This window comes from Pseudophryne corroboree, chromosome 5, assembly GCF_028390025.1.
Source record: "Pseudophryne corroboree isolate aPseCor3 chromosome 5, aPseCor3.hap2, whole genome shotgun sequence".
Lineage (NCBI taxonomy): Eukaryota > Metazoa > Chordata > Amphibia > Anura > Myobatrachidae > Pseudophryne > Pseudophryne corroboree.
This window is the reverse complement of record NC_086448.1, coordinates 561,012,484-561,034,996: the sequence shown is the minus strand read 5'-3', so window position 1 is coordinate 561,034,996 and position 22,513 is coordinate 561,012,484. Positions and strand designations below refer to the sequence as shown.

The 22,513-nt window shown below is 42.5% G+C and overlaps 1 protein-coding gene across 2 annotated transcripts in view; it reads left to right on the top strand.

Moving 5' to 3' along the window:
• The window catches only part of RIPOR2 (RHO family interacting cell polarization regulator 2), a 265,938-nt gene that overhangs the window by 162,566 nt on the left and 80,859 nt on the right, over positions 1-22,513 (top strand). For both annotated transcript variants that reach the window (XM_063923277.1, XM_063923278.1), the window contains exons 15-16: positions 3,623-3,791; positions 9,165-9,300. In XM_063923277.1, coding sequence (XP_063779347.1) covers positions 3,623-3,791; positions 9,165-9,300 — 305 coding nt within the window. The remainder of the gene's footprint in view (positions 1-3,622; positions 3,792-9,164; positions 9,301-22,513) is intronic.

Here is a 22,513-nt window from a genome sequence, read left to right as displayed (position 1 = left end):
GGAATGCCTCCACAATACTGACAGCTTCACTGTTGCCTAGCAACAGTCAGGACTAGCAACTCTGACATCCTGGCAGCAGATTGTAACAGGAAGGAAGTGAAAGGTGAGAGTAGACGTAAGAAAGACCATTGTGGAATAAGGTCTCTCTGTTCTAGAAAATTGTTATCCAACGGCAGGACCACTAATGTGTCACAAAGTGTCAGTAGTGCTGACACAGATTCCATGTGGAAAGGAAAGTAGTCTGAAGTCTCTTGGGTACCATATAACACCTTATTTTTAGTATAATTTAATATGTGTGCAGATTGAAAATCTATCAACCTCCTCTCAAATATAGGCCCACTGCTCCACATCCAGGGTTTCGCCTGTTCTTCTCCAAGCAAAGTTCATGGGAAGCTGTGACAGTTGGTATTGTGTAAGGGAGACAGCTAGTTTTATAAGGATGCATGCTACAATATCACTAAAAACCAATGATCACATTGATGCATAAGGCACAACCATGTTAGAAGGAGTACTGCTTATACATTAGGAACATTAGTTTCCCTCATCAGCAGGGATACTGATAAATACAACAGAGGCAAGCTGTAAGTATTCAGTCAGCTGATGGGAATCTCTGTGTGAATACACACTCACACTATATTTCAAAAATAATTCAAAATCATCCTCTGCAGCTACTGGTGCGTTTCGTTGTACTGTCTGAAAGCTGGGACAGCAGCAATTTACTACGCATCGAAAATATGCACATGACACAGACGCCGTGATTTCTATTGAGATGCCCACTTGAGGCATCTAAGATCCTTCTTTTGTGTATGATGATGCAGACATCGGTTACATGTCGATTGAAAACCGACCACCTGAGTGACCCTACAGTCGCACAGCATGGCTGCAGGAAGTCAGACTCCGGAGCCATTGTAACAGTACAGAATCACAAACTCACATTGCAAATAAATCCTATCTGCAACCACCATTGCACCGACTTATACGCAGTGCAACTTATATGCATGCGCAATGGCAAAACTATCACTCCACAGTGTACAAATTGATTTTCTGTGTCAGGCCCTGTGTACACTAATGAGGAATGGGTATGTAGTATTCAGGGACCTGCAGTGAGGTAAATGGCTCAGGAGACACTGGCTAGTACCAGAGCCAGATTTATACACAATATATGACCCAAAGGGTTCATGTGGGCACTATACACAGGTACAGCAGCTGGAAATTTGGTGAGTTTTGATCAGAGATGTGCAGAAAGTAGGCTCCCTGCCATAGACTTTTTCCTCCAGAGTTTAGACTATAAAAAGGATTAAAATAATACAAACAAGATATTGCTAATATAGTCTTTGTATTTTTCATATACTTTAGTCAAAACTATGGCGTATACGTTAGTATAACAGGAAAGGCTCTGCCTTACCTCACCACACGTCACTGGTAGTACTCCTGTACAACTCTATGTCCAATGTTATTGTGTACATACTGTTGTTTACATTGAGTCCTAGTCATTGGGTCGTGTCCTTTAAATAAAAACAGGAACTTGATTTAGAAGATATGGGGTTCTATATACTTATTAGTTTGTGCGTTTCCTTAAATTATACAGGTCGGAATTATAGCTTAATTTTTTTTTGTTGCCTCAGTATTTTGCACATCACATTCTACATGGGTTAACTTACCTGAGGAAAAGGCTTGCTGCCTTGAAACGTCGTAAGACCTCCATGTTTCTACCATTGTTTGCACTTTTTTGTCCTGCCATGTTTTGCACATAAAAAATTATTTTTCAAGTCCTTGGAGTGCTGCCTCTCGTCCTTTTCCAGATACACCTGAGCCACAGGTGGGGAAGGTATGGAATCTATATAGATATATCCATACACAGTATAGTTTAACCTAATTGATAAGGGTACGGAAAGAAAGTAAATTATTACTTATTTGAACAAGTCAAATCGTTCATTTTACTAAAAGATACAGAATTAATGCTGGTATACATTTACATGTATTAACCTCTAATCTGCAATAATTATACCATTGGAAACAGAATTGAATGTAAGCTTACTGTGCTCTATGCTCAGCCCAGCAAGAAGAATGTGGGACACACTGCAAGTGCAGCACAACGCAAAGCAGTATATGAATTCTTCCTATGAGTTCATATTTACAATATTACTTAGAATAAATATTTACACTTCTCAATCTATGACCGCAAATGCAGTGTAAACATGGCTTACAGATGCCCCAGGGGCCCCTCCTCTCTGTTTTCTTGTTTGCACACAAGCCTTGTGTTTTTTGTCTGAGGCTTTGATCTTACAGACTGGCTTTAGAGAGCTGATGTAAGAAGTTGGGATATTAGTAATCTTTGCCATTGCATTAATATGAACATGGAAACAGACTACTAGTAACTGTTATCCGCATAACATGGAATCTACCATGCACATGATTCCTCTAGTGCAACGCCTTAATTTCTGTATTATACAGTACTAGTAGTTCTTTCTATAGGCTTAAACATAGATCCTACCGAGAGCAACTGCAGGCCCAGGTGCAAATGAGTATTGGGGGGTATATATACCAAAGGTCGATTTTTATATTATCCAATCAATCTAAATCGACCAACATCGGTTGCATTTCCTACTGCAATAGCCAAATTTTTATCATCAATCTTCTTTCATAACTGACAGTAAATAGCTCAAACATGACAGCAAACCTGTCCATCCATCACTATGATCTGTGCAATGGCTACTTGGTGTTAAAGGTGAATGAAATAGTTAAAAATTAAAAGATAAATCCCCCCCTTCCCCCCCTCCCTCCGTCAAAAAAAAAAAAAAAATCACCAGCCCGGACCTCGGAAACTGGTCTGGTAGTGAGAAATCGGGCAAAGCAAGCGCAGTGTCACGGAAATCACCACCAAACTGGTCTGCCCAGGCCTGGAACTCCTTGGAAAATGGGTAGATTTTGGTTGATTTTTCAGTCTGTTTTGCCTTTAGTAAATCTCCAAATTGCAAAATTTACTAAAAACACAAAATCGACTAAATTGATATCTAGTAAATAAACCCATTTGTCCCCTTTCTCAGTCTGCATGTGACGAAGGGCAGATGAGGACGCGCAAATTAATATGCAGTGATTGGTCTGCACTTTCTCTTTACCATCACAATCCAGCTCAGATGGTGAATGCTCAGAAAGGGCTGAAGATCCATCTGTAGCACCATTAGCACAAATTTAGGCCTGGGTACATTGTACCTGTCCCACCATTTATGAGCATCCCTGCATAAGCATGCAGCACAACATAAGCATGAATGTTGTAATGGTTAACATTACTGCCTCACAGCACTGAGATCATGGGTTTAATTCTCACCATGGCTCGAACTGTGTGGAGTTTATATATTCTCCCCCTAGTTGTGTGGGTTTCCTCTGGGTACTCCAGTACTCCCACAATTCAAAAATATACTCGTAGGTTAATTGGATCCCAACAAAATTAACCCTAGCGTGAACATGTGTGTGTGGTAGGGAATATAGATTGTATGCTCCACTGGGGCAGGTACTGATGTGAATGGCCAAATATTCTCTCTGTAAAGCACAGCACTATATAAATAACTGGTAATAAACATATTATATCTCAGACCCACATTGTAATGAATGTGTCTTACAGTTACAGAGCCCAGCATCCAGAGGCTAGGGGACACCTGAGCGAGGCATTAACAGAAGACACTGGTGTTGGTACCAGTGTGGCAAGCAGCCCCCTACCACTCACTACAGGAAATGAAAGCCTGGACATCACACTGGTCAGGCATCTGCAATACTGCTCCAAACTCATTAAGGTAAGATCACTTTCATCATAAAATGGCTGATTAATGACCCCATTTATCAGAAGTGTTATAGTGCAGTGCAAATCAACGTTTTCACTCACTGTGGTGTTTTTTTTTTTTTTTCTTGGCAGTGTATTTAACATTCTTAATCACTCCAGCGAGTGGTAGCATTATTTGAGCTGTCAGCGCTGCTTTTAAGGCTTAAGCAGCGCTGAAGTATGACGTTTAGCACTTGCAACTTCACTTACTGCGCATGCGCCATCTTGGCAATTTCCTGTCACATGTGCAGTAGCTTTTTCCAGATGCTGAAGACATTTTGGAGGCGGGTCTAGAGCTGGAGTCTTCAGCGTCTCAGCAAGGCGGGTCTGTTACTATAGAAACAAGGATGCCGCTGAGCATTATGGGAGCAAAGCAGGAAGCTTCAGGACAGTGTCCTGGATAGTCATGGGCAAAGTGATTCACTGAACTGAGTTGAGACACATGACTCAGTTCAGTGAAGTGTCTCGAGTCAGTGTCTCGGCACATGAGTGATGACTCATTTGTATTTTAATGTATTGCAGAGACTGCACATGAATCAGTGAGTTGCCAGTGCTGGAGGATCAGTGCTGGACTCATGGAGGGAGTTATTCAGCTGCAGTGATTGTGCAGTGCATCTGGGGGAGGCAGCTGCTTATGCACTGATTGTTAATAATATATTAACATAGTTTCACTGTTATGTTGATATATTATTAATAACCACTTATTGCATACTAGTATACAGAATATGCACATTACTTCTGGTTGAGGAGAGAAAGCTTAACTGCCATGAAACACATCATTCAGTCTGTAACTAAACCAAATTTAAAAAAAATTTTTTTACTTTGCATACTTTGCTAATTGGATGATTTTAGGTGGGCTTTTTTTTAGGTGGGCTTGGATTTATTATATTATCCACTATTTAGCCTCCAGGGAGTTTGCCACCCACAATCACATTGAGCAGGAACAGTGAGTTGAGAACACTGTACCACAGGGGCTCCACCTCCATGCTGCATGAATCAGATCCATCCACTGAGTCACTGAGTCTACACAGTGTACAACTGTCTCAACTCACTGGCAGACTCAGGATGAATCATGATTCATGAAATGGATCAGGCACAGCAGCACAGCACTCACTGACTGGTGAGTCGTGACTGCTCCCTCCCCCCTGCCACTGGGTGTCACCTGGTATAGCCTCTGGCCAATCACAGCTAAAGACACTCAGCAGAACACACTGACTGAAGGACACACTGAGTTCCCTCCCTCTGGCTGAGAGAAACTACTGCTGCAGCTGTCTCAACTCATTAAACAGTGAGTGACTCGAATCATTCATACTTCCTGATGATTCGAGTCACTGTGTTGAGACAGTGAGTCAGTAGCCATCTCTAGTCCTGGAGCGTAGTGCAGAGCTGAGAGCAGGGCTATTTAAAAGATGAGAAGGGCGGTCGAGATGCAAATAGCGCTGCGAGCGCTAAAACAGTTAGTGCAAACAATGATAAATAAGGACTACCATGCTCAGTCAGTGAGAGAGTGGGAAAAAAAACAACTTTGTAAAATGGCGCTGGGGGTTAATAAAGAATAAGGAACAACCCTAAATAACACACTACAGGAAAATTAAGGGCAAAAAGAGTTTGATAAATGAGGGCATAAATCTTAAGATTGTGTTAGCAAGGATCTATTGTACTTGATTTATCATCTAGAGAGGGAGACATTCATTTAGAGCTTTGGTGCTCTTGAGAGGTCACATGTGCTGCAGGTTTCATCAGTGCTTACAAGTTTGTATGGGCTGAAATGTTTGGACAAGGATGGTTTCAGTATTGATGCCATCACCCACTAAAAAAACATTGAACAGATGTAAATATTGTTTTTTTTGTTTGTTTTTTTAGAAAGAACATTTGTACTACAGGGCAATAAATCAGATTGTTGAAACCCTATACTTTTTAGACTGCACTCTTGGTAAATTATGTTTATGGTTAGTTACAACAGTTTGTCAGAAATATAAATACACTTTACCTCTGTCCCATTGAAGAAGCAATTATTTTCTATTTACTATAAACAACACTGCCTGTAGCCATTGCAAAGCCACTTGAAGTGTCTGTGCTCAGCAGCTCATTATTTAGAATGAAGAGGTAAGTGGTTTGAACAATTACCAGTGCTTCCCATTTTACAGAACTAGTGAACAAAGTCAAGCATGCGGAATATTTCCTTTCTCATTATGTGCTGTCTAGTTTATATATTTAAGCCCTAAGTAAAATAATTGGTATACAAAATGAAAAAGAAAAATTTAAGGCACAAATACAGATTGGAACCAAACGCCGGAAAAATCCACCTGAACTTGTATCATTTAGCTTCTCATTAATGCTTCATGTCATATAAAATGCTGTGAGTCTTGTAGAATTCTGGGGGGCAGCAACCAGCGGAAGAACATCGGTCCTTCTGTTCTAAGGAGGATCATAATGAACCTAATCATGTTGGGATACAGGTAGTTTTGTTTTTTAGCTGCAGTTCTGTCTTTTCTGTTTTGTAAGGTCATTTGCCTATCTGCCCTTGCAAGTGGTGTTTGTGTACTTTTGTGGTTTTTTATTTTTACTTTTCAGGCATCATCTTGGTTTCTGCACCAATGAGTGCCCCATACATATTGTATTTCAGAATTGCAATCATTTATCATTAATTTTAATAGATAACTTTTAATATAACTCTAATATTGGGACTGTAGTTCTGGCCCTACTACTGTAGTAACACTATCTTAAAGCTGATTGGCTGTGATGTTTACTACCTTCAAATTAGTAATTAGTCATAAAAGTTGGTATCTCAGAGTTGCATTAAGTTGGCTGTGCTGTAAATGTAGATATTCACCCATATGCGCTGCCCGTATCCATCCGCTTGAGGAAGTAGCTAACCATCATCATTATCAGCGTACATATTCACCAGTGTATAGCAGGAGATCAGTATGAAAAACCAGTGGCCGGGATCCTGACCGTCAGTATACCGACAGCGGGATCCCGGCTACCAGTTTTCCGGCAGCGGGGCGAGCGCTAGCAAGCCCCTTGCGGGTACGGTGGCTCGCTGCGCTCGTCACAGGTTACATTCTCCCTCTATGGGTGTCATAGACACCCATAGAGGGAGAAAAGCCTGTGGCGGTGGGTTTCCGGCAGCGGTACTTCACTGCTAGTCGGGATTCTGGCGTCTGTATTGTGACGTACAGGATCCCGACTATCGGTTTGGTAACCGTTTCCCTATAGCCGGTACAAGAGATCTGTTCAAATCAGTCAGATCTGTGTGCTTATCTCAGTATAGCCTGCAATTCTGTCTATATATCCATGCTCTCGTTATCTCCCACATTGATTATTGCAATAGTCATCTTAGTTGTCTTACCAAAAAGAGACTCTCACCACTACTGTATAATCCATTTTGAATATACCGGCAAGGCTAATTTTCCTCGCTAGATGTTCATTGTCTGTAGATCCACTCTGTCAGTCCCTCCATTCGTTACCTCTATTCTACCGTATACAATATAAAATACTTTTACTCACACACAAGGCCATTAACCAAACAACACCAACGTACATCTCTACACTTATCTCAAAATATCTCCCCATCCGACCTCTTCGTTCTTCACAAGACCTACGTCTCTCATCCACACACATTATTTGCTCCTATTTACGATGGCTCGACTTTCTTTGTGCTGCACCTACTCTGTGGAATGCCCTCCCATGTACAATAAGACTCTCTTCTAGTCTCCAAACCTTCAAGTGTCCCATGAAAATGCACCTCTTCAGGCAAACTTTTCAAATTCTAGATCCGCCTACATAATCTTCGTAAGCTTTCCTATCCAATTACTTCCCCAATGAACAGTCCCCACATATCTTCACATATTTACTATTTCTTTACTTCTCATCCTCCTGACCCTGTTCATCATTGCGGTGTGACCATATCATACAGCCCACAATGAACCTTTGCAATCTGGTGGACAATTATGCAATAGATAGCACATATCCTTGTGTATCAATGACTATTTCCCTATAGATTGTAAGCTTGCGAGCAGGTCCTTCCTACCTCTGACCGTCTATTATTATTCAGTTTTGTTTTATCATTGTTATTACTAGGGAGGCCAATCCTGGGCCGTTTTTTCAATCCCGGGATTCGGGATTGAAAAACGGTCAATCCCGGGATTGCAGTAGGGATCAGAGAAAGTTGTAGGGAGCAGTGCTGGAGGGAGGGTGTAGGTAGCGGTGCGGGAGGTAGGGAGGGTGTAGGTAGCGGTGTGGGAGGTAGGGAGGGTGTAGGTAGCGGTGTGGGAGGTAGTAGGTAGCGGTGAGGAACTCAGAAGGGAGGGTGTAGGTCACGGCAGGGAGGGTTGGTGGCGGCGCGGGAGGGAGGGAGGAAGGCTGTATAGGGAGCACTGACTGCACGGAAGGAGAGAGGGTGGGTGTAAGTAGTAGTACTTACTAGACGGGCGGCAACCATTAACACACTGAACGCGGCGGCATTTCAAATGAAGCGCCGGCCGCCAGCCAACCAGAGCTGGCGGACCGGTAGCCAATCAGGGAAGCGGCCGCAGCAGTCGCTCCTGATTGGCTGCCGCTGCAGCTTCCCTGATTGGCTGCCGGTCCGCCAGCTCTGATTGGCTGGCAGCCGGCACTACATTTGAAATGCCGCCGTGTTCAACTTGTTCATGGCTGCCGCCCGCCTAATATTAGTAAGTACTATTACTTACACAACCACCCTCCCGCCGCCGCGCATGCGCAGTATAATCCCGTGAATCCCGGGATTGGATGCTCCAATCCCGGGATTCAAACCCCGGCATTTTTGGGCCCAAATCCCGGGATCCCGCCTATCCCGATCCCGGGATTGGCCTCCCTAGTTATTACCAATTGTAAAGCACAATGGAATTTGCTGCGCTATATAAGAAACTGTTAATAATAAATGTACCCATGACGTGCCCTTGGCACTGCACTGTTCCCACTCAATAACACCCATTCAGCCACAAATGGAAATGCAACCGAGTTGTTTACGACTCTTCCATACAGTAGTTCTCATAGTTATGCACACTCTGCCTCAGAGCATGCAGAATGCTAAAGCCCAGTACTGATGGGAGAGATGTGTGCTGAGCGATCTTAACACAGACCGCTCAGGGGGGGGGGGGGGCGCTCACTTCACAGAGCGCTGAAGTTAGCGACCCGCTAGATTGAGCATGCAGGCTCAATTTTAAGGCTATATTGTGACAGTGAAAGGCAACATTTTGAAGCATCTTTCCACTTTAAAGTAACAATAATGTAATGGTTTGTTCTATAAAAACTTTCCCTAAAACATGTAAAACCCCTGATGAAAGAAATACATTGTTCTACTGTTGTTTTATCTTTATTGTAGAAAATTATTATCTCGAGTCAAGTGGTGTTTGTTCTGAGAGATCTTAAGAAGAAACTGAGTAGTCAAAGCCAGGTGATCAAGCGGCTAACTGACATCAGCAGAGAGAATATGGACAATACAAATTCAATTCTAGATGGTAAGTTTTTTCTGAAGCTTAAGGCTTGATGTACCAAGTAGATAGTTCAGAATATTTGTTAACAGGGCTGCTATCAGAAATCAAAGGTTCCCAAACGTGGTCCTCAAGGCACCCCAACGGTCCAGGTTTTAAATGTATCCATGCTTGGCCACAGTTGATGTAATTAGCACCTCAGTCAATTTGATTTAACCATCTGTGCTGAGCCATGGATATACCTAAATCCTGGACTGTTGGGGTGCCCTGAGGACCGCATTTGGGAACCTCTGGTTTACAATCAAGGACCAAAGACCCAAACAAAAGAAACATTGACATAGCAGATTACCAACACTTTAGGAATTAAAATAAAGACGACTCTTACTACAGCTAACAAATGCTGATAAAAATGTTGTCAAATAATCAATATTCAGCAGTGCAAGGTAATAACATGCGAATGAAAGTAGAAGGAGAAATTGAACGTCCCAAAAGTGTTTTGATGGCTGGCACAGATATGCCTATTATGTAAGTCCAGCAATTTCTTTAACTTTAAGAACACTTCTGATAATAATAATAAAAAAAAAAAAATGGCTATGCACACGCTAGGATGTTTCCTTAAGAATGGTTACAGACCTCCCACATTTCCTGTGCATGCCTCTCAGACCTCCACAGATGCTATCAGACATTCACACATACATGCATATATATGGACAATTCTATTCAGTGATCCAGCAGGTTTCCAATGTTTCGTCTTAATAACCCTCTTCAGAAATACAAACAGCAAAGCACATATCTTGTCTTAAATACCTTCCACCATCATCCAAGTGTATTAAAGCAAGCAGGGTCCATGCTGAGGGGACTGCACTGGACCCATCCAGCCTCATTTGCACTGCAGCGTCTTCTAATGATGTCACGAAGGGCAACAGTGCCGCCATGAGAACCCCCAACTTCACAGCGAGGAGGCAGCATTTCTGCAATGTCAGACGCCAAGTATTGAGCCTGATTGTTTGAGCACAATTGTGTGATGATGAGGGGAATTTAATGAAAGCTATGTGCATTCTGTTGTTTGTATCCCTGAAGAAGGTTATTAAACCGAAAATGTACTGGTCCTTCTGTATCTCTCCTTTATTTTACTTTTATGAAAACTGTATTTTACTTGTACAGGTTGAGTATCCCTTATCCAAAATGTTTGGGATCAGAAGTATTTTGGATATCGGATTTTTCTGTATTTTGGAATAATTGCATACCATAATGTGATATCATGGTGATGGGACCCAAGTCTAAGCACAGAATGCATTTATGTTACATATACACCTTATACACATAGCCTGAAGGTCATTTTAGCCAATATTTTTTATAACTTTGTGCATTAAACAAAGTGTGTGTACATTCACACAAATCATTTGTTTCATATACACCTTATACACACAGCCTGAAGGTCATTTAATACAATACTTTTAATAACTTTGAGTATTAATCAATGTTTGTGTACATTGAGCCATCAGAAAACAAAGGTTTCACAATCTCACTCTAAAAAAAATCCGTATTTCGGAATATTCCGTATTTCGGAATATTTGGATATGGGATACTCAACCTGTATTAAGAGGTTATTTATGTAGCTATGACCACAAGCAGAGGTTGCTACAAAGTATGCATAAAAAAGCATAAGTGCTCAGAATTCATGGTGTATGAGATTTTGTTTAAACAGTTCTTTCTGAGCTCACTGTAATTCCAGACTGATCTTTTATCTACACGTATTTCTGTTTATACATATTTTTTTCTTTTTGTTCAAGTCATTACTGGAAAACTGTTTCTTGTGGTCGCTTGTTGGTTAGAAAGGAGAAAGTGCCATAATAATGTAAACTAGCCTGTTAACAACAGGCTTTTGTTTACATCCTTAATTCTTCTAACTGTAACCTTGGGCTGTTTTTTAGTCTCAGTCATAGGGCATACACACTGCTGTTCACATGTACACAAGCTACTGATTGGCTAAACAAAGGATTCTTTGTTCCGATAATCCTGCCTAACCTTGGATAGTTTCTAAACAAATATTCAAGCATGTGCAATCATTCAAATATGTTTAGAATAAGAGTTTGTGCTCCCAAACCTATTAGGTGAGAACTTGTTGAATAATTGGGGATTAAAAATAAAAGAATAAAGAGACCGAGAAAAAATATGGTATCAGCAAAGCTGGAAGAAGGTTTTTGCAAGAATTTATAATGTATCTGGCAGACTTGTAGAAAATGTATGATTTAATAAGTGCCTTGTGCACCATGTATGTATTAAAAAAAAAAAAAAAAGGAAATAAGTCAACAACTGCAGTTCTGCGGCTTTACTGTTGGGAGTCAGATAGGGAAACAGGAGGGAAACTGCTCATGAGTGAGTGTGACACTGAAGCTGGCATATGGCATTTGCATGCATCTTGCACCAATGCAGTGTGGTCTCTCCCAGGTGATGGGAGCTTAGGAGGGACAATGTTTCCCCAACACATACATACTACACAAGACACAGTTTTATCTAATCAGGCAGCTTAATTTATAAGGTTTATTGCTGATTTCAGTCAAATATATTCATTCTGCACAAAGAACATTCCATTTGTGGTGGCTACCATATTGTTAAACAGCTATGGTGTTCAATGTAACCATGCCATAGCTTTTGAATGGTAAAATACATGATAAAGGTGGGAGAAACTCTGTCACAGGCACTATAAATGATAACATCAGTATATACATACGGTAAACAATATTGATATATAATATGTTCCTTGTTTAAGTTGATGGAAATTCCTTTCTATTTTTCCTTCTGTGTTTCACAATGTTCTTTTCCATATGAGATATTAAAGTAAAAAAATACAAATATTCCAGTGAAGTAAGTTTATTAAGTTTATCAGTAAATCTACCCCGTGACAGAAAACAAAACTATATCCAGAGGTAAGCGTGCCCCACTGGTAAGCACTTTCACTGAAGCATTGCACATAAAGGTCTTTTTGGGTCTTCACCATTTAACAAACTCCCTCTTCCTCACATGCATGCATCTAAGACAGAGGTTCTCAAACTCGGTCATCGGGGGCCCACATAGTGCATGTTTTGCAGGTCTCCTCACAGAATCGCAAGTGAAATAATTGGCTCCACCTGTGGACCTTTTAAAATGGGTCAGTGAGTAATTAATACACCTGTGCACCTGCTGGGTTACCTGCAAAACATGCACTGTGTGGGCTCCCGAGGACTGAGTTTGAGAACCTCTGATCTAAGAGATGAAGATGGACGTACAGCACTCACTCTTTTATGAGGATGAATCATGCATAAATAAAGGTTTCTTCGGTCAAATCTCAGGAAATAATGGGCACTACTATAATGGGCATTAATAATTTGTGATTCCTACATTTTTATCCTAACGTGCGCCAACACATCTGGATGTTCTACAAAAAAATAACCAAATAGAATGAGTATAGCTACAACATACCTCCTAAAGGTAAAAGAACGTGGAGGGCCGCTCACATTTCCAGATAGAGGAAGTGTGAGCGGCCATCCATGTTCTATTACCTGCAGACTCCTGTATTTCATCAAGTTCCCCGGACACCTGGAACAGAGTAGACCAACCTCAGGGTTATTTCACATCAGATCACCCCCAAAAAATGAAATGTCCACCACCCAACTCAGATTTTTACTTTTTTTTTTTTTTAGTTAAGAGAGGATGTCAAAACAACTATTTCTGCCAGATATCAATACTGTCTGACAATTTGTTTATTAAATATTAATTTTTAAATTTATTAAATTACTTCCTAATTGCGGCTTCTTCATCCAGTTTATTTGAAGTATCACGGGTGTTTATTAAGGAATCACCACAAAATTTGACCCCTCTTTTAACTCTTCCTCCTGAATCCAAAAATCCATACCAAATCACTTTATCTGCCTTATGTTTCGAGTTACTGCAAAAACGCTCATTTTTCAAAAATACTTAAAAACGCTAGGTTCAATCAACATTAGATATCCCAATTTTTTCATGTGCTTAACAAAGGTATATATTATTACCACATAAAAAAATCAGCATGGTACTCTGTTTCATAATCGAGAGAAAAAAATCATGAAGTTGACGTTCAACCTCTTGAAGGGCTAATGGTCCCGTTCCCTGCTGACAGGACACTAAGCTCCTGAGGGAACTATTCTCAAGCCCCACCATGGCGAGCGTACATTCCCGCAGCACGCCGCCACCCCTAACCGAGCCAGAAGAATGAAGAGTGTTGAGTACTAAGCCGGCGTCCCGGTTAGCGGGGCACCGGCCATTATGGCGGCATGAGGGTACTGAGACACACGGCTTCTAACCGGGGCGGATTGCGTCTCCAGACACAGTACACAGCTGCGTTTCAGTACACTGTACACAGTAACCACACTGGCAATAACAGCCTTAAAAGAGTTTTCTCTCCATTTTAAGCACCAGATTACCTCAGCCAGTATAAAAAAGCGGGAAGACTGCGCGCTATTGAAGGGGCGGGTCCTTCACTATGAGCGGATACAGCAGCTCGCCATCGCCATTTTCCCTCTGCAGTGGACACAGATGCTGACTGACAGGGACGCACAGCTCCTCCGGAGAGACTCCAGATTACCCCAGCGGTTCCAGGGGGTCATAGAAGGGGGGGAGCGATTATTAGTGTACTAAGTCCCCTATTAGGGTACTTAGTCTGCAACCCGGCTAAGCTTGGCATTAGCATTACCGATAAAGGCGTGGTGGGGGCTGGCTCCGAATAACTCTGTGTCTCCCTGAAGTTAATTGTGCTTAACCTTTTCCTGTGTGTGTGTGTGTGTGCTGTCACATTTACAATATGTCAGGCAAAGAGTGTGTTTCTTGTACAGCGTAGTGTTCCTCTTCACTAAGGGGCTCACTACTTGGGTACTCAGGGCAGTGCACCTTCCCAGAATAGCGGGGCTGAACCGGAGTGGGTTAGTTCCTTTAAATGAATGATCTCCAATATTTCTACGAAATTATCCCGCAGTGAGAAAGAGACGCAATACTTAAGACAGACTGTGGATGAGTTTATGAATAGAGACTCGGGGTCATTCCGATCTGCTCGGTGCTATGCGTTTTCGCACAGCAGCCGATCAGGTCGGAACTGCACCGGTGCCACAGCCCAGCAATTGCCTCTACCTCATTGAGAAGCGTTCGCTGGGCAGGAGGGGGTGGCGTGGCGGCATTTGGCAGCCATTTTGTGGGCACGGTACGGCCAAGGCAGGCGTGGCTTGACCGTGCGGGGGGCGGGCCGCAGCAGCTTCCTGACAATAGACGCAGCTGCTGCGACCCTGCCAGCGATGATTAACTCCCTGCCAGACGCAGGAGCTGCGCTGGCTGGGAATTGCTCTACAAGTACAAAAGTATCACCGTTGTGCGATGCTTTTGTACTTATGCGGGAGAAGGGGGGCGGCCTGACATGTGGGGTGGACTAGCCCTGTGCTGGGCGTCCCCCCCGCATGTCAGGGAAGATAATCGTAGCTGTGCTAAATTTACCAATGCTACGATCAGTTCGGAATGACCCTTTCAGTCCCCAAACTAGCATCTCAATCCTCTCCCATTTGTCCACAAAAACGATCTCTGGCCCATATCCTGCAGTCTGACGCTGACGGGTCAGACATGGAGGAGGGCAAGGCGGATTTGGAGGGGGGTGCTACTCTGTCACAGGGAATAGAGGCTCTTATAGAGGCAATCAGGGATGTTCTGCAAATTCCTCAGTCACTTTTCCTGCGTCAAAGGAATTGAATACCCTGTTTGAAGAACCGTGGGTTAATCCTGATAAGAAATTTCAAATACCTAAAAGGTTGCTCTCATCTTTTCCTTTTCCTTTGGAGGATAGGAAAAAAATGGGAAAATCCACCGATAGTGGACGCATCTGTCTCTAGGCTGTCACGAAAAATTGTATTGCCTGCCTTTGGTGCAGCCTCCCTAAAAGACATGACTGATCGTAAAATTGAGACTACACTCAAATCATTGTACACAGCTGCTGGGGTGGCCCAGAGACCCTCTATTGCATGTGCGTGGATCATAAAAGCCATTGCTAAATGGTCAGGTAACCTAATTGAGGGGTTAGATTCCTTGTCTAGGGGGGATGATGTTTTGCCCCTGCAGCATATACAGGACTCTGCGAACTTTATGGTGGGAGCCATAAAAGAGATAGGCTTGCTTAATGCACGCACCACCGCTATGGCAGTGTCAGCACGCAGGGGCTTGTGGCTACGCCAGTAGACTGCTGATGTGGACTCCAGGGAAGACATGGAAGGCCTACCATTCACAGGAGAGGCCTTGTTTGGAGATGAACTAGACAAATGGATCTCCAAAGCTTCTGCGAGTAAGTCCTACGTATCTTCCTTCCGCAGTTCCCCCAGCTAGGAAAGCTTATTCAGCTTCTAATTTACAGTCCTTTTGGATGGCCACGTTTAAAGGCAAATCCAGAGGTGCTTCTACAGCCTTCAGAGGCGCAAGAGGTAAACCACGCTAACCAGTAACTGCAGTTGCTCAGGAACAGAGCTCAGGCTCTGCTTCCGCAAAGCCTTCAGCATGACAGTGGACCGCGATGCCTGCAGGGCTGCCCTTATTACCCAGGGCTACAGACTGGAGTTTCAGGAGCTCCTACCTCACAAATTCTTCTAATCAGGCTTCCCAGTTTTCACAAGTGGCAAGTATAACCTTACAGGATGCCGTTCAAAAGCTGGTACAGACTCAGGTCATTGTTCCAGTTCCACCTCATCTACAAAACAAGGGATATTATTCCACCTTGTTTGTAGTACCAAAACTGGACGGTTCGGTAAGGCCGATTTTGAATCTAAAATCGTTGAACCCGTACTTACGTTCAAATTCAAGATGGAGTCTCCGAGAGCGGTGATCTCCGGTCTGGAGGAAGGAGAATTCCTAGTGTCTCTGTATATCAAGGATGCGTACCTTCACATTCCGATCTGGCCGCCTCATCAGGCTTATCTACGGTTTGCACTGCAGGACTCACTACCAGTTCCAGGCCCTGCCATTTGGTCTCTCCACGGCACCGAGGGTATTCACCAAAGTGATGGCAGAGATGATGTTTATACTCTGCAAACAGGGAGTGAATATAATTCCGTACCTGGACGATCTTCTGATAAAGGCACCGTCCAGGGAGAGGTTGCTGGACAGCATTGGTCTCTCAACCAAACTACTCAAGGATCACGGGTGGATTCTGAACCTTCCGAAATCTCACCTAGAGCCAACATGGAGGCTTCCATTCCTGGGAATGATACTGGACACGGAGTCGCAGAAAGTGTTCCTTCCGTTGGAAAATGCATTGGTAATCCAGTCGATGGTTCGGGATGTCCTGAAGCCAACCCGGATATCGGTGCATCTATGCATTCGCCTTCTGGGGAAAATGGTGGTCTCTTACAAGGTGCTTCAATATGGAAGGTTTCACGCAAGACCCTTCCAGCTCGATATGTTGGACAAATGGTCCAGATCGCATCTTCACATGCACCAGAGGATTCGTCTGTCCTCAAAAGCCAGGATCTCCCTTCTGTGGTGGCTACAGACTTCTCACCTCGTCGAGGATCAGAGGTTCGGAATTCAGAACTGGATTCTGTTAACCACGGATGCAAGCCTCAGAGGTTGGGGAGCAGTCACCCAGGTGGTGCAGTTTCAAGGAAGATGGTCAAGTCAGGAAGTCATCCTTCCAATCAACATTCTGGAACTCAAGGCCATATACAATGCCTTCTGCAGGCCTCATATCTTCAAGATCGGACCATTTAGGTCCAGTCAGACAATGTGACGGCAGTGATGTACATAAACCGACAGGGTGGAACAAAATGCAGAGCAGCTATGTCAGAGGTGTCAAGAATTCTCTTCTGGGCAGAAAAAAATGCTGTGGCATTGTCAGTAGTATTCATTCCGGAAGTAGACAACTGGGAAGCAGACTTCCTCAGCAGATATGACCTGCACCCGGGGGAGTGGGGCCTTCACCCAGAACTGTTCAGGTGCTTGACACGTCGATGGGGATATCCACAAATCGACATGATGGTCTCTCGTCTCAACAAGAAGCTCAAGAGGTATTGTTCCAGGTTGAGAGATCCACGAGCAGTGGCAGTAGACGCTCTGACGACTCCATGGGTCTATCAGAGGGTATATGTGTTTCCTCCACCTCCTCTGATCCCAAGAATTTTAAAAAGAATAAAAAGGGAAAAGGTTTCAAGCAATACCCATTGCTCCGGACTGGCCAAGAAGGGCCTGGTAAGCAGACCTTCTGGAGGTGATCTTCTGCAACAGGGCCCGTTCATCTATCAGGACTTACCGTGGCTACGTTTGACGGCATAGAAGTTGAACGGCTGATTCTAGCCAGAAGAGGGATCCCTAACAAAGTTATCTTGACTATGATCCAAGCCAGGAAGGGGGTAACGTCTAAACATTACCACCGTATTTGGAAGAAATACGTCTCTTGGTGTGAGAGCAGAAATTATTCTGCAGTGGAGTTTCATCTGGGACTTTTTCCTGCTTTTTCTGCAGGCAGGTGTGGGTGTGGGCCTACGTCTGGGCTCCATAAAAGTACAGATTTCGGACTTGTCCATTTTCTTTCAAAAACAATTGGCTTCTCGTCCTGAGGTCCAGACGTTCTTGAAAGGTGTTCTACACATCCAGCCTCCCTTTGTCCCTCCCACGGCACCTTGGGATCTCAATTTGGTGCTGCAGTTACTCCAATTAGAATGGTTTGAACTGTTACAGGAGGTGGACGTAAAATATCTTATGTGGAAGACCGTCACACTGTTGGCCTTGGCTTCAGCAAGACGTTTGTCGGAGCTGGGGGCTTTGTCTCACAAAAGCTCCTATTTAAATTTCCATGAGGACAGAGCTGAACTCAGAACTCATCAGCAATTTCTTCCTAAAGTGGTGTCTGCGTTTCACATCAACCAACCTATTGTGGTTCCAGTTGTCACCGACACCTCTGCTATTTCAAAGTTTTTGGATGTTGTGAGGGCTTTGAAGGTATACGTAAAGAGGATAGCTCGTCACAGGAAATCCGACTCGCTGTTCTTCCTGGGTGGCTGCCGGGGTGTCTGGTTCGAACACATTTGCTAAGTTTTACAAGTTTGATACTTTGGCCTCTGAGGTTTGGGAGCTTTGGTACATCCCCATGGTACTAAATGGTACCCCAGTATCCTCTAGGATGTAAGAGAAAATAGGATTTGAATTACTTACCGGTAAATCCTTTTCTTGTAGCCCGTAGAGCAGGCATTCCCAACCACGGTCCTCAAGGCACTCCAACAGTGCAGGTTTTAGTGATATCCAGGCTTCAGCACAGATGGTTAAATCAAAATAACTGAGCTACTAATGAAGTCACCTGTGTTCAAGCCTGGATATCACTAAAACCTGGACTGTTAGTGTGCCTTGAGGACCGTGGTTGGGAAACACTGCCGTAAAGGATACTGGGCGCCCGCCCAGTGCTTCGTTCTTCCTGCACTGTTACTTGGTTAAGTATTGTTGGTTTAGCTGTTGCTGTTCCTGTTTAAAGTTGGGTTAGCATAGTTTTCCTCTGGTTTGTGTGTGCTGGTTCGGAATCTCAGCACTATCCTTTATATCCTTCTCTCAAAGTATGTCAGTCTCCTCGGGCACAGTTTCCTAGACTGAGTCTGGTAGGAGGGGCATAGAGGGAGAAGCCAGCCCACACTATCAAATTCTTAAAGTGCCCATGGCTCCTAGTGGACCCGTCTATACCCCATGGTACTAAATGGAACCCCAGTAACCCCTACGGACTACGAGAAAAGGATTTACCGGTAGGTAATTCAAATCCTATTTTTTCTACGTTTCACAAATGAAATACAAGACTGAAAACCAAGCTGCATAGCCCTCTAGAAATAGCAAAGACTGTTGCAGGAACAGTTGCTCATAACCAATTTTGGCCTATTAATTATGATGAAGGACTCACATTCCGATTGTCATCGCACAACATGTACACAGCAGGAACCACAGTAGACAAAAGTGATCTGCAATCTGGAACATACATAGCAGCAGTGTACAATAACAACTGGTACGTTGGGTATATTATTCAATGTAATGAGGAGGAACAAGATGTGCTGGTCCTGGCCTTCAGTGTTTTGTTCCTTTTATTCATGTCCCCTGTGTAACCGAAGTGCCCACTATCCAAGGAAGTACTGGAATTCAATGTCTGCTGACACTTTAAGGAAAATGACAGACTGTTACATCAGGTTCCAAACAAGGAAAAGATAATGTGATTGTTAACTCAACTTAAGTTATGGACTCAAGTTTTGTTTAAGTTTTTACATTTCATGGTTTCTTGTGTTAATTATGTATGCGGTACAACAGTAATACCCCTTTTACACTCGCAGAAAAATCCCGGGATATTGCACGTGAACGCGCATCATCCCGGGATTCTTCTCAGTGTAAATGGGTACAGGGACAATTTCCCGGGACGAGCATCCCGGGATTTCATCCCAGGTCAAAAGCAGGGTTGGTCCCGGGACCGTCCCGGGAAGCTGGGTAGTGTGAAAGGGTCCGTCCCGGGATTCACTATCCCGGGACTGTTAAAAGGACTCGGATTGGAGCTTTCTTGGGCTCAGAAAAGCTGATGTCATCTTTTCTGAGCCCAAGGCCATTTCTAATGACATACTAATGCATTTGCAGGGATATCCCGGGATCAGTGTAAATGGGGCTGTCCCGGGTCGATCCCAGGTCTTAATGCAGTGTGAAAGGGGTCAGTCCCGGGAATGCATCCCGGGATGCATCCCGGGAAGCATCCCGGGAGTGACCCGGGAGTGCGAGTGTAAAAGTGGTATAATTGAACGTCAACTTCATGATTTTTTTGTTCACCATTATTAAACAGAGTACCATGCTGATTTTTTGTGTGGTAATAATGTATACCTTTGTTAAGCACATGAAAAAAATTGGGATGTCTAATCTTGATTAAACCTAGCTTTTTTAAGTATTTTTGAAAAACACGCGTTTTTGCCGTAACTCGAAACGTAAGGCCGATATAGTGATTTGGTTTGGATTTTTGGATTCAAGAGGAAGAGTTACCTTAGGAGTGCAAATTTGATGTGCAATGATGTCTTGATAAACACCCATCATACTTCAAATAAACTGAATAAATAAGCCGCGATTAGTAAATAAATTAATAAATAGAAAAATCAATATTTAATAAACGAATTGTCAGACAGTCGAGATATTTGCAGACATTTTTTTTTATATCTCAACTAAAAAATATTCATAAAAATCTGGGGTGGGTGGTGGACACTATGCAAGTTTTTAATATGGGTCCGCACCAGTTGAGAAAATTGCTAATACAAAGATAAATATGATAAAATTGTGAAATAACCAACATATAAACTGTTATCTGATAGATTCTAAACAGTATCTGATTGGCGGTGCTCCCTGGAATTTTGTAGGTTAAACTACAATATGAGAAAGAAAAGACAAAAGACCCTTTTCGGGAGCACTCGTTTATGGTATGAATGTTATGAAAATGAGAGAAGATATATATATGTTAATAAAACGTAACCTTTATTAGCTCTTAAATAAAATACTATTCATTGATCAATGAACTTCTACAATATCAATATTAAAACTTGATTGCCTTTTTAACAAATAAGGTTCAAGATGTAATAAAAGGTGAAAATATCAAAGAGAAGGATATACTTGGTTCCTATATGTAAATATCAAGGTATCCAACTCGTCACTGGGTGTGCTTAGGATATGACTTTCAAAATTCTGGCACTTCTATAGATGGAGCGTCAGATTGGGCAATAGATCAGTAGAGAAGAAATGATAGTCTCCTTTAAAAATGGCCTACTGCACCCGGTATTCTCAGGCGGTTTCCCTTCCAAGTTCTAACCAGGCCTTACCTGCTTAGCTTCCGAGATTGGACAGGATCGGGCGTATTCAGCATAGTATGGTCGTGGGCCATTTATGACAGGAGAGAAAGGAGTGGGCAGTTCACTTCTGCTTTCCATACTCAACAACAGGTCAGGTTCTATAAGGAACCTTGATCGTGTTTTTCCAGATGAGAGAGTGTGAGATGAAGCACTTTTGCTGTCTGTTGTGACAGTTAGTTGTTCACTGGTTAGAGCGTATTGCCCAACCAGAGTAGCTGTCAACCAGATGAGAGAGTGTGAATTGCAGAGTAGTAGAAATAAGTTTGCTGTTTATAAATGCGAAAAATCCATAGGTTGAAAAAAAATCCAATATAGATATACAAAATAAATATTGTTATCAGAAAATGTCAGAGTGCAGTGAGTATTCCTCAACAAATGTTAAATGATGAATATCTGCCACAAATATGTGTTTATAAATGCAAAAAAAAATCCATAGGTTGGAAAAAATATACAATATAGATATACAAAATAAATATTATTATCAGAAAATGTCAGAGTGCAGTAAGTATTCCTCAACAAATGTTAAATGATGAATATCTGCCACAAATATGTATCAACAAGAGTTCTCAGTGAGCAAAAGGTGTCTACCTTATCATTCCTTATCTTGGAACAGAGTCAAGATATCAGTTATCTGTCAGCAACATCGAGTTTGTCAATCGCAAAAAATAGTGACATATGATTCTTGATCTTTGGAACCAGGTGAAGAAATAGTTATAGTTTGTCTACCAGAGACGTTTATTGCCAAATCTCCTGGTGGCAAGGAGAGGAAATCAAATTCATAAGCACCAGGCTCAGAGGCTGGCTGCACTGTTACACACAAAGCAAAAATGCAAAGCAAAAGAGCCTCATATGAGGAAACCACTTGTGAACACGGTTAATTCTCACAATTTAGTGGAACAATTCGAGCTCAAGGCTGGCTCTAATCTTTGATCAAATCATGTTCAGTGACAACAAGCCTTATTCAAAACATGAAATAGCTAGTAAGGCTCTGATCTAACTAAATAATCTTTTAACCATGGATCTGCTCTGGAATTGCTAACGAAGATAGTTTCATTATAATGTAATGAATAAGGAAATCTGTAGATGTTGTATAAAAAGAAAATAATGGTTGGTAAAATAACTAAGTAGTGATATACCTGCTCAATTATGAAATATATAGAAAAAAGTAATTCCGTTAATCTGATATAATAAGAGAAGGGTATTTCACTCTGGGTTATATAAATAAATGATCTTTAGGTTGATCTGCCGATCTCTTCAATGAATATGTGTCAGGTTTAGCCAAATGGTAATATAAGAAAGAGATATCCTAGTCACTGACGGGGAAGATGGGGGAGACGCAGTGCACTTATAATTAATGC